Source organism: Entelurus aequoreus, linkage group LG08, assembly GCF_033978785.1.
Source record: "Entelurus aequoreus isolate RoL-2023_Sb linkage group LG08, RoL_Eaeq_v1.1, whole genome shotgun sequence".
Taxonomy (NCBI): Eukaryota; Metazoa; Chordata; class Actinopteri; order Syngnathiformes; family Syngnathidae; genus Entelurus; species Entelurus aequoreus.
Genome location: NC_084738.1, coordinates 20,912,720 through 20,925,219, shown reverse-complemented (window position 1 = coordinate 20,925,219; position 12,500 = coordinate 20,912,720). Strand labels below are relative to the sequence as shown.

At 38.6% G+C, this 12,500-nt stretch overlaps 1 protein-coding gene across 2 annotated transcripts in view; it reads right to left on the bottom strand.

Annotated features, from left to right (window-relative positions):
* si:ch211-183d21.1 (uncharacterized) overlaps positions 1 to 12,500 on the bottom strand; it is a 145,161-nt gene that overhangs the window by 119,886 nt on the left and 12,775 nt on the right. For both annotated transcript variants that reach the window (XR_009827019.1, XM_062055908.1), the window contains exon 3: positions 8,258 to 8,438. Coding sequence is in view for 1 of the 2 variants with exons in the window: in XM_062055908.1 (XP_061911892.1) it covers positions 8,258 to 8,438 (181 nt within the window). In the remaining variant the exon portion in view is untranslated. The remainder of the gene's footprint in view (positions 1 to 8,257; positions 8,439 to 12,500) is intronic.

Genomic DNA, 12,500 nt, shown 5'->3' with positions numbered 1-12,500 from the left:
TCAGGTCCGCATTGAGCTGGAGGGGGCGTGGCCTCCACCTCCGGCTGAATACCGGGAGTTTGTCGGGAGAAAATCTCTGCTGGGAGGTTGTCGGGAGAGGCGCTGAATAACGGGATTCTCCCGCTAAAAATGGGAGGGTTGGCAAGTATGGATAACATGCTAACAATTGCCTGCTTAATGCTTTGTTAGCATTAGTGAAATACCAAAATATATGATGACACTGGAGGTGTATACCTGCTAAATTAGCTAAAAATAGCTCGCATTGGTATGCTAAAATAATAACTGTAACATGCGTCAAGTACCAAAATGTAAAAATATAAAATATAAAATATAAATTAAAAAAAAAAATTACAAAAAATAAAATACCAAAATATATTACTCTGAGATGTGTACATACTTATTTTTAAATGCTAGCCTGCTAAGGTTAGCATGCTAAAACCTACTCAGTGGCCTAGTGGTTAGAGTGTCCGCCCTGAGATCGGTAGGTTGTGAGTTCAAAACCCCGGCCGAGTCATACCAAAGACTATAAAAAATGGGACCCATTACCTCCCTGCTTGGCACTTAGCATGAAGGGTTGGAATTGGGGGTTACGTAAATCCCCAAAAATTATTCCCGAGCGCGGCACCGCTGCTGCCCACTGCTCCCCTCACCTCCCAGGGGGTGAACAAGGGCATGGGTCAAATGCAGAGGACAAATTTCACCACACCTAGTGTGTGTGTGACAATCATTGGTACTTTAACTTTTAACTTTAAAAGGGGTATCATTAGTCAAGTAACAAAATATTTGACACTGAGGTGTGTACCTGCAAAATGTGCATAAAAGCTAGCACGCTATTATTAGAATGCTAACGATTGTGCCGTAGGCCGTTAAAAAATGGCCCCTGAGCCGCACTTTGGACAACCTTGTTGTAATAAAATTTAACAACGATGCCAGCAAAGCAAAGCAAATAAAAGCTCAGTTCATTTAAACGACTTGATGACAACATGACACAATACCAAACGACAGTACTCATGATTCTACCTCAACACAAAAACGCACTAAAGTGAGAGTTAGCCTGAGAACACAAGTGTGTTACATTTAATGGCCTACTGAAACCCACTACTACCGACCACGCAGTCTGATAGTTTATATATCAATGATGAAATCTTAACATTGCAACACATGCCAATACGTTAACTTATAAAGTGCAATTTTAAATTTCCCGCGAAACTTCCGGTTGAAAACGTCTATGTATGATGACGTATGCGCGTGACGTCAATGGTTGAAACGGAAGTATTCGGACACCATTGTATCCAATACAAAAAGCTCTGTTTTCATCGCAAAATTCCACAGTATTCTGGACATCTGTGTTGGTGAATCTTTTGCAATTTGTTTAATGAACAATGAAGACTGCAAATAAGAAAGCTGTAGGTGGGATCGGTGTATTAGCGGCTGGCTGCAGCAACACAACCAGGAGGACTTTGACTTGGATAGCAGACGCGCTATCCGACGCTAGCCGCCGACCGCCTCAATGATCGGGTGAAGTCCTTCGTCGCTCCGTCGATCGCTGGGACGCAGGTGAGCACGGGAGTTGATGAGCAGATGAGGGCTGGCTGGCGTAGGTGGAGCGCTAATGTTTTTAGCATAGCTCTGTGAGGTCCCGTAGCTAAGTTAGCTTCAATGGCGTCATTAGCAACAGCATTGTTAAGCTTCGCCAGGCTGGAAAGCATTAACCGTGTAGTTACAGGTCCATGGTTTAATAGTATTGTTGATTTTCTGTCTATCCTTACAGTCAGGGGTTTATTTCTTTTGTTTCTATCTGCAGTTAAGCCCGATGCTATCACGTTAGCTCCGTAGCTAAAGTGCTTCGCCAATGTATTGTCGTGGAGATAAAAGTCACTGTGAATGTCCATTTCGCGTTCTCGACTCTCATTTTCAAGAGGATATAGTATCCGAGGTGGTTTAAAATACAAATCCGTGATCCACAATAGAAAAAGGAGAAAGTGTGGAATCCAATGAGCCCTTGTACCTAAGTTACAGTCAGAGCGAAAAAAGATACGTCCTGCACTGCACTCTACTCCTTCACTCTCACGTTCCTCATCCACAAATCTTTCATCCTCGCTCAAATTAATGGGGTAATCGTCGCTTTCTCGGTCCGAATCGCTCTCGCTGCTGCCTTTCAACCTGCGACGTCACGCTACTTCCGGTACAGGCAAGCCTTTTTTATCAGCGACCAAAAGTTGCGAACTTTATCGTCAATGTTCTCTACTAAATCCTTTCAGCAAAAGTATGGCAATATCGCGAAATGATCCAGTATGACACATAGAATGGATCTGCTATCCCCCGTTTAAATAAAAAAAATGAATTTCAGTAGGCCTTTAAAGGGGCTGTTTGCAACATTTACACAGATCCCTAGAGGGCGCCAACTTTCCAATGTATTTTACACAGTATATCCCAGCTCATGAATGTATATTCTATCATAACAAAAACATGACTGCTAATTGTTGATTCCCTTAGACCAGGGGTGTCAAACTCATTTTAGCTCAGGGGCCGCATGGAGGGAAATCTATTCCCAAGTGGGCCGGAATGGTAAAATCATGGCATGATAACTTAAAAATAAAGACAACTTCAGGTTGTTTTCTTTGTTTTACTTTGGCCAAAGAATAGAACAAGCACGTTTGGAAAACGTACAAATCAAAAAAATCCTATGGACAAAACATTTCAAATTTGTTGAAAATTCTGAGGAAATTGAGCTTAGACTTCGTCTCAGTGTATCTACAAAGCCAGGATTAAACTTTAAGTCAGAGTCTTTCTGGGATTGAACAAAAAACACAACATGTAAACTCTTCTAGGTAACAAATACCTTCTTTGTCATGTCCACGTATCAATCCAGAGCTAACGCAACAACCTGTAAATAAACGGAGGTAAAAACGTTCTCAAAATGGTTAAGTTCACTTTTCTCATGGGCCAAAAACAGGGTGACATAAAACGGCAGGTTTTAAGTTTCATGTGGGTCGAGGAGGAGGAGCCACAGTCCCCCTTTACTGTGTACCTCTTTCTTGGCCTCGGTATAAACCGTTTGCTTGCCTAACAGAATTGCTATTGTGACATCCAGTGGACACATTTAGAACAGCAGTTTTTTCGTTCAAAAAAATTATAAAGCAGCTCATTTTTATACTTGGCAAACTCATCACGCGGGCCGGATAAAACCTGTTTGCGGGCTGTCCGTGTGACACCCCTGCCTTAGACTGTTTTTGTATGTATTCATGTGTACACGAGCTTCCTCCGCATACGTGTGACAAGACCGGGTGAGTGACCGCCGTAGACACCAAACGTTTTATTACGGGCCGGTAAAAATGTATTATGTAAACTTTGTTACTGTGAGAAATAAAGACAATTGTCAAATAAATGTGTTCTTTTAAACCACCAAAGGTAACGTAAGCTAACCGGTGGTGTTCTTGTTATATTTTCTGCTTTGAAAAATGTTACTGTGAGGAAGTTGCAAACAGCCCCTTTGAGGAAGAGTGAGAAGTGTGCAAAGAGGAACAGTGGTCACAAGTTGACTATCAATAACAGAAATAAATATGTTGCAACGTTAAAATCTTTGAAAAATTCGAATTCATTTTTAACACGAACATGAAACTTAAATACACTTGTTAGTACAACAACAGTTTTTATTGCAAATGGCAATAAAAACTGTGCAAACGTCTTGGCCAACCTCTATTTCTTTTTTTTTTTTAGGAAAACAGTAAACAGTAAATAGAAATTAACAATAACATTAATTAAAATTCAGTTGCATATATAATTAAGTTATTGGGGATTTTTGCCTTAAATGTATAATGTTATGCCCGGTTTTAGGAGTGGTTCTGCAATAATAATTGAATTATTCATTATGGTCATATAGGAATGGGTACCTTTCACATTTGAATTGATACGGTACCAATTCCCAGTAACTGAGAATTGATACTAGTACCTTTTTTATTTATTTTTTGCATGTGTTCAAATGTGTTAATGAATGTTAACTGTTTAATAAAAAAATGTCATTAAAAAAATTCACGCTGAGCTGTGCTGTCCAGTTATCTTGTTTTCTCACACTTGTGACTTATTTGTAAGTACTATACTGTAGACATTCCAAGTTGTGGCTAACAAATATCATATATTTTTTCCATATTTTGTTGAATTAATTTGATTTGTTTCCCAGTAATAGCTGCTCTGTGTGTCTACACCCGCCTCTAAGAGACAAATTAAGTTTTTTTAATGATCATAATATTTGCTGATTACAGTCAGTCAATTAGTCAATTTTATTTATATAGCGCTTTTCTCTAGTGACTCAAAGCACTTTACATAGTGAAACCCATTATCTAAGTTACATTTAAACCAGTGTGGGTGGCACTGGGAGCAGGTGGGTAAAGTATTTTGCCCAAGGACACAACGGCAGTGACTAAGATGGTGGAAGCGCGGATCGAATCTGCAACTTTCAAGTTGCTGGCACGGCTGCTCTACCAACCGAGCAACCCCGCCCCGTAGTCTCTTGTTTATCGCAGTTAAATGGTTCTGGACATGACTGCTAAAGGAACATTTTTTATAAATAAATTATTTTCAATGTTAGAGCATGAAAAGGGTATTTGCGACCTTCTAAACACATTTTTCCACAATATTAGAGCCCTCTAGACATGAAATAACACCCTCTAGTCACCTTTACACTCTTTCCATCCAGTATAGTAATGCTGCCTGAGGCTGAGCCAATCAGTGGCCACGATACTGAACAGTGCGCTCTGATTGGTTTGGTCTTCTCTAATGGCCTCTCTCTAGGTCGTCCTCAGACGAGCCTTCCATCGTTGCTTCCAGTCATCCCGATTCTCCATACATTTGGCCAGTTCCTTGGTACTCTGAGCTCCTGCATCCTTCTTGAGTATGTCCACGTATGTTAGTGTGGGACGTCCTCTTGACCGACGCCCATGTGTTGGTTCCCACAGCACCAATTTGCTGGCTGGCAGCTCCTGATGCCTTTGGCAGTGTCCTGCTAGTCTCATTCTCCTTGAGTTTGAGTTTGAGTTTATTTCGAACATGCAAGCTTACAACATGATACATCACAATTTCCAGTTTCTCTTTTCAACATGTTCGAAAAGGAGTAGGAAGAAGCAGAGCTTATTTAATCCTACCCCTTTTCTTTACATAACAGTTGCAAAACTTTTTGTTCACTTCCTGTTCACAATTTTTTCACAATAAACTCCATAAGTAATCACAATAAAAATAAATAAATAAATAATAGTAAGAATTTAATAATAATAATTGGTGAAGTAAGTCATATTTCATATGATGAGATAAGTAAGTTTACTTTAAGAATGAATGAATGGATGGATGAAATAAATTGAGAATGTTTGTCATGGTTCTTCTTCTTTGTACTTTGTAAACACTTTAAGTTTGAAGAGTTTCTTGAAGTGGATCATATTAGTACATTGTTTGATTGCTTTGCTTAATCCATTCCATAATTTAATTCCACATACTGATATACTGAAGGTCTTAAGTGTTGTGCGTGCAAACAAATGTTTTAAATTGCGTTTTTCTCTAAGATTATATTTCTCCTCTTTTTTTGAGAAGAATTGTTGTATATTCTTGGGTAGCAGGTTATAGTTTGCTTTGTGCATTATTTTAGCTGTTTGCAAATTCACTATGTCGTGGAATTTCAGTATTTTTGATTCAATAAATAAAGGGTTTGTATGTTCTCTATATCCAACATTATGTATTATTCTAACTGATCTTTTTTGTAACACCGTTAATGAATGAAGTGTACTTTTGTAATTATTTCCCCATATTTCTACACAGTAGCTCAGATATGGTAACTCTAGTGAGCAGTAGAGAATATGTAGGGATTTTTGGTCTAGAACATGTTTTGCTTTATTCATTATTGACGTGTTTCTTGCAATTTTATGTTGTATATTTTTTACGTGAGATTTCCAGTTCAATTTATCATCAATCATTATACCTAGAAATTTGGTTTCATTTACTCTTTCAATTTCTGTTCCGTCTATTTGTATTTGTGTTTGACTTTCTCTTCTACTGTTACCAAATAGCATTATTTTAGTTTTACTAAGATTCAACGATAGTCTGTTTTTGTCAAACCATCTTTTTAATTTGTTAATTTCTTCTGTTATTATTTGTATTATCTCCTGTGTGTTCTCTCCTGAACAAAACGCTGTTGTATCATCCGCAAATAATACTAACTTTAAATCTTTTGTAACTTTACAAATGTCATTTATATAGAGATTGAATAATTTAGGTCCTAGTATTGATCCCTGAGGTACACCACAGGATATATTTAGCGTTGTAGATGTGTGTTCGCCTAGCTTCACGTATTGTTTCCTGTTCGTTAGATAACTTCTTATCCAGTTTAAGACTAACCCTCTGATGCCATATCGTTCTAGTTTTTTTATTAAAATATTGTGATTAATTGTGTCAAATGCTTTAGTTAGATCCATAAAAACCGCTGCCGCACATTTTTTACTATCTATTTCATTGGTAATTTCTTCTGTAATTTCAATTAAAGCCATTGAAGTTGAAACATTAGCTCTGTATCCATATTGGTTCTCTTCGAGTATTCTATTTTTATTTATGAAACTTTCTAATCTGTTATTGAACAGTTTTTCAATGATTTTAGAAAATTGTGGAAGTAGAGAAACAGGTCTATAATTTGTAAATTGATGTTTGTCTCCAGTCTTATAAATTGGTGCAACTTTAGCTATTTTCATTTTGTTTGGAAATGTACCTGTTTGAAATGATAGGTTACTAATATACATTAATGGTCCTGAGATCTCTTCAATAACCTTTTTTATCGTTTCTATATCAATTCCGTTACAATCAGTTGAAGTCTTGGATTTACATTTTTTCGCGATTGTAACTATTTCCTCCTGTGTCACATTACTGAAGAACATGGAGTTGGGATTTCGCTCTATGGTATCATTATAGTCCTCAATTGGAACTGGGTCTGGAATCCTTTCTTCCAATTTTGGTCCAATATTTACAAAATAATTATTGAAGCTTTCAACTACTTCCTTTATGTTGTCATTTTTTTTATTTCCATCTAAGAAGTATTGAGGGTAGTCCCTCTTAGTTCCATTTTTAATAATGCTATTGAGGATGCCCCATGTTGCTCTCATATTATTTTTGTTCCTGTCCAATAATTCACTGTAATATTCTTTTCTACATGATCGTAGTATGTCTGTTAACTTGTTTTTATACTTTTTGTACTTAATTTCTGCCTCTATAGTTCTTTGTGCTATACATTTTCTATATAGTGTATTCTTCTTGATGAGCACTCTGTGGAGTCAACTTTAAGAACTCAACCAACACGCCTCATCTGCATCTTTTATGATTAGACAAGACAACACATATACAAACTGTATTTGCAAGACCATTTTCAAGAAGGATATTTAAAGAGAAACTACATCTTGTGAGACCATGTTGGCCAACCCCGGAAGCTCGAATGGGTTCTACAAATTGTGAGTTCAGATATTTTATTTCTTTATTCTTTCACGTTTAATGTTTTTTGCAATTTGAATTATGACAGTACCACATAAGATATGTTTTAATTGCTGATGCAGGTTTATTGATGTTTAAATGAAAATAACCCGTTTTGTACACTGTTGGTGGTAATTCAATGCCCAGTAGTGCGTAAATGTGTTTCTGTATAGTATTTCTCCAGCAATGGTCATGTGGTGACCTCAATGATGGTATTTTGAGAGGTAATCATTAGACACAGGAGGTCACTGAAGGCCTAGGTGGGAAACGCACGGCCCGCCACTGATAATCATCTTACCTGCACGCAGCTTCCTGTCCTTCAGCATTTAGGGATCACGACCACTGCTACCCGAACGTGAAAAATTTAGGCCAAAAATGGTATTAATATACCTTTAAAAAATATATAAAATCCGCAATGTGAGAAATCCACAATATGTGAAGTGCGATGTGGCGAGGGATGACTGTATAGCATTGCTACGCAACAAACACTGTTCTCTGACAAGTGACTAGTGTATCTTGTACAGTCATACACACCTCGATATCCCTTTTGCACTCAAAACAGTGAACATGTACAAAAACATCCAACTCTGACTTTCCAGTATAACTATTATCCAACAAAAAAAACACCACAGGGTGACGCTGTTATTAAACCCCATTAGTTGGGCTTGAACGCTGCAAAACACCCGCTCTAACTTAAGGGTGTTTTGCCAAATAATCACCAAATTTGGACTGACAAGCACATGTGTGTACAATTCCTTGCCTGCTGCTGAGCTGATAAGGCTCCCTGCCTGGGATGAGGGTCTCTGTGAGGTTGGCACTCGGTTTATTTCCAGGGCCGACAAACACAAAGGAGTCCAGGGGCTGGATTTGACTTAGAGGACTGCCCACAGGGAAATCTGTGCTCCTGCCACTGTATATGGCCACTGCTCCGGACTCATCACCTGAAATAAAGAAGAATCATGACGTTGGTATGATCGGCAACCAATCCGTATCGGGCAATTTTCCTGAAAAAGCACATGACTTTTAAAACAACACCAATACGTAGGTGCTTAGTAAACTTTAAGAAGTATAGATGGAACAGCTAAAAGTAAGCTGCTACTAACAGTACATTAACAAGTAGATGAATAAGAGTCTAGATAAAGGATAATAATAGCAACTGTTGGTGTTACGTTGATCGATCAATAAATTAAATTAAATTAAATTAATGGTGTGGATACTAACGGTAGTATCAGTGCATGATCGATACTAGAGTGATTATATCTTTATTTTTTGTCAATAATTTCTTTGTTGTGTTTTAGTGTTGTCCCGAAACCAATATTTTGGTACCGGTACCAATATTACTTCGATACTTTTCGGTACTTTTCTAAATGAAGGGGAGCACAAAAAATTGCATTATTGCCTTTATTTTAACAAAAAATCTTACAGTACATTAAACATATGTTTCTTATTGCAAGTTTGTCCTTAAAATAAATTAAATAAAATAGTGAACATACGAGACAAATTGTCTTTTATTAGTAAGTAAGAAAACAAAGGCTCCTAATTTAGCTGCTGACATATGCAGTAAAATATTGTGTCATTTATCATTCTATTATTTTGTCAACATTATTAAGGACAAGTAGTAGAAAATGAATTAGTAATTTACTTGTTCATTAACTGTTAATATCTGCTTACTTTCTCTTTCAACATGTTCTATCTACACTTCTGTTAAAATGTAATAATCACTTATTCTTCTGTTGTTTGATACTTTACATTAGTTTTGGATGATACCACAAATTTAGGTATCAATCCGATACCAAGTCGTTACAGGATCATACATTGGTCATATTCAAAGTCCTCATGTGTCCAGGGACATAATTCCTGAGTTTATAAACATAATATAAATTTTTTTTAAAACAAAAGAAGATGTTGTGTTGGCAAAAAATATCGACGTAATCATAGTATCGACTAGGGATCTCAGACATGCGGCCCGCGGGCCAATTGCGGCCCGCAAGACGTTATTTTGCGGCCCGCACCTTAATATGAAAATTTTATGTTAGTGCGGCCCGCAAGTTTTATATGAATGCCGCTTGACAGCGTCATACTTCCCAACCCTCCCGATTTTTCCGGGAGACTCACGAATTTCAGGGCAACCATTCTCTCGAATGTCTGCCGATTTTCACCCAAACAACAATGTTAAGGGCGTGCAGTGATGGCACTGCCTTTAGCGCCCTATACAACCTGTACAAACAGCGTGCCAGCCCAGTCACATGTTGTATTTGGCTTTTGTATACACACTTAAGTGACTGCAAGACATACTTGATCAACAGCCACACAGATCACACTGTGGGTGACCGTATAAAGAAGTTTAAAACTGTTACAAATATTTATAAATGGTTGATTTATATAGGCTAGTAAGGTAAAGTTTTGTACCTGACAAGTTTTGGCTATCTTGCTTCTGCAGCCTTCCTTCAGGTGGGATGGAACAATCCATATAACACGTCACAGATGACGTCACACTAACATCACGTGACACCTCTGAGGAAGGCTGCAGAAGCAAGATAGCCGAAACTTGTCAGGTACAAAACTTTACCTTACTAGCCTATATAAATCAACCATTTATAAATACACATTAGTAGGCTAAATGAACCTCTTCAGCACACTGTTACAAATATACGCCACACTGTGAACCCACACCAAACAAGAATGACAAACACATTTCGGGAGAACATTCGCACCGTAACACAACATAAACACAACAGAACAAATACCCAGAATCCCATGCAGCCCTAACTCTTCCGGGCTACAATATACACCCCCGCTACCACCAAACCCTGCCCCCCCACACATCAACCCCCCTCCTCTCCGTGCGTCGGTTGAGGTGGGCGGGGTTGGGGGAGGGGGGGCGGGAGTTAGGGCTGCAAGGTGTTCTGGGTATTTGTTCTGTTGTGTTTATGTTGTCTTACGGTGCGGATGTTCTCCCGAAATGTGTTTGTCATTCTTGTTTGGTGTGGCGCATATTTGTAACAGTGAAAAAGTTGTTTATACGTCCACCCTCAGTGTGACCTGTATGGCTGTTGATCAAGTATGTCTTGCGGTCACTTACGTGTGTCTGCAGAAGCCGCATACAACATGTGACTGGGCCAGCACGCTGTTTGTATGGAGTAAAAACGGACGCGACGACAGGATGTAGAGGACATTAAAGGCAGTGCTATCACGGCACGCCCTTAATATTGTTGTCCGGGTGAAAATCGGGACAAATTCGGGAGAATGGTTGCCTCGGGAGGGGCACTGAAATTCGAGAGTCTCCCGGAAAAATCGGGAGGGTTGGCAAGTATGTTGCTAGGGCGGCATAGCCATTCAAAGAAGGTGAATTCATTAAAAAGTGCATGTTAGATTTTTTTAAGAAATCTTTTCTTGCAGCCCAGCCTCACCCAGTTTCTGCATCCAGTGGACCCCAGGTAAATTGAGTTTGAGACCCCTGGACTAGATAGACTATTGTACTTGGTATCATTACAGTGGATGTCAGGTGTAGATCCACCAATGGCGTTTGTTTACATTTTGACACCGGTGAGCTACAGTGTGTAGTGAAGTATGTTTAGCTATTCCTCGTCCTGCGGGGATGATACTTGTAAGAAACTTACTTTATTTGTTGCCATGGAAGCGAGGATTAGTGATTTAGAAGTACCTACACCACTGCTGACTGCGGCTGGACTTTAGCCGCTAGCTAGCTCGCCATGTCTTAAAGCACCTCTTCCTGAGGGCGTTTCAGTGTTATAACTTCACCTTTATTGTTAGTTTTAAAGCCAAAATGCATCCGTTCTCCCCTTTCTGTCTACACACTGTGTCTGCTTGTAAGTACTCCGTGCGTTGCCGAACATACTCGTCTGCTTGTAAACCAGCAATGACACAACGTGACGTATGGGGAAGTGGTGGCAGACCGGTACTTTTCAGAGGCGGTATAGTACCGAATATGATTCATTAGTATCGCGGTAATGTACTAATACCGGTATACTGTACAACCCTATTGTGTTTGTTAATGTTTACAAACTTAGGGAATAATTCTCTGGACACAGGAGGACTTTGAGGGCAAAAAAAACCTAATGATTTAAAAGAGTAGTAGATATAGTACTTTTTGATTGTCTTTAGTTATTGTATACTATTGATTTTGTTTTGTTCAAATAATTGTATGTAATAAAAGAGAATAAGGGAATAGTTTGAATATTGTGTCGATATTGCTACACTGTCATTAACACTCAACATAAATAGGCTACATTGAAAAATTGACAGTTAATACATGTGATCGGTATTTGTATTTGCATCGGCCGATCTCACTCATGGATGATCGGAATCGGCAGCATGAAACCCTAATCTGAACATTCCCAATTTTAGTTTTATAATAACTTGGATTATATGCTACAGCATCACAGCCCTGTCGCGTCCAAACCCTCTAGCGGAGCTTGACTTGCACCTCCAGAAAACCTTGCGTCATAAGGCAACAGGGGTTGATAATGATAATGATAATAATAATAATAATAATAATAATAATAATAATAATAATAATAATAATAATAATGGATTCGATTTATAAAGCGCTTTACAAAAAAAAAAGAAAAAGAAATGGCCCAAAGTGAGCGTTTTTTTATTGTCTTTCTCGCCATCTCAGGTTATAAACTGAAGGTCAAAGTTGACCAACTTCTTGGTTTGTGTTCACATCCGTCTGATATCCAGGTGAGAGTCATGATTTATAATCTAAAATGTACTTTCACCAACTCAGAGGCGACGTAGCAGCAGCTTCCCGGGATGACTAAAAATCGCGATTCGGATCCGAATCAATTTTTTTGTGCACCCCTAATACTGACTATTCCTGAGTATTGTATTTGAAGTGCATACAGCAGAGGTCCCCAAACTACGGCCCGCGGGCCAATTAGCGGCCCGCTCGCGGGAAGTCTCAAGTATTTTTTTTTTATTTGTCCGACCGCTTCTATGTTAGCTTCCTCTCTTTGTTTATAATGTCTATTTTCTGC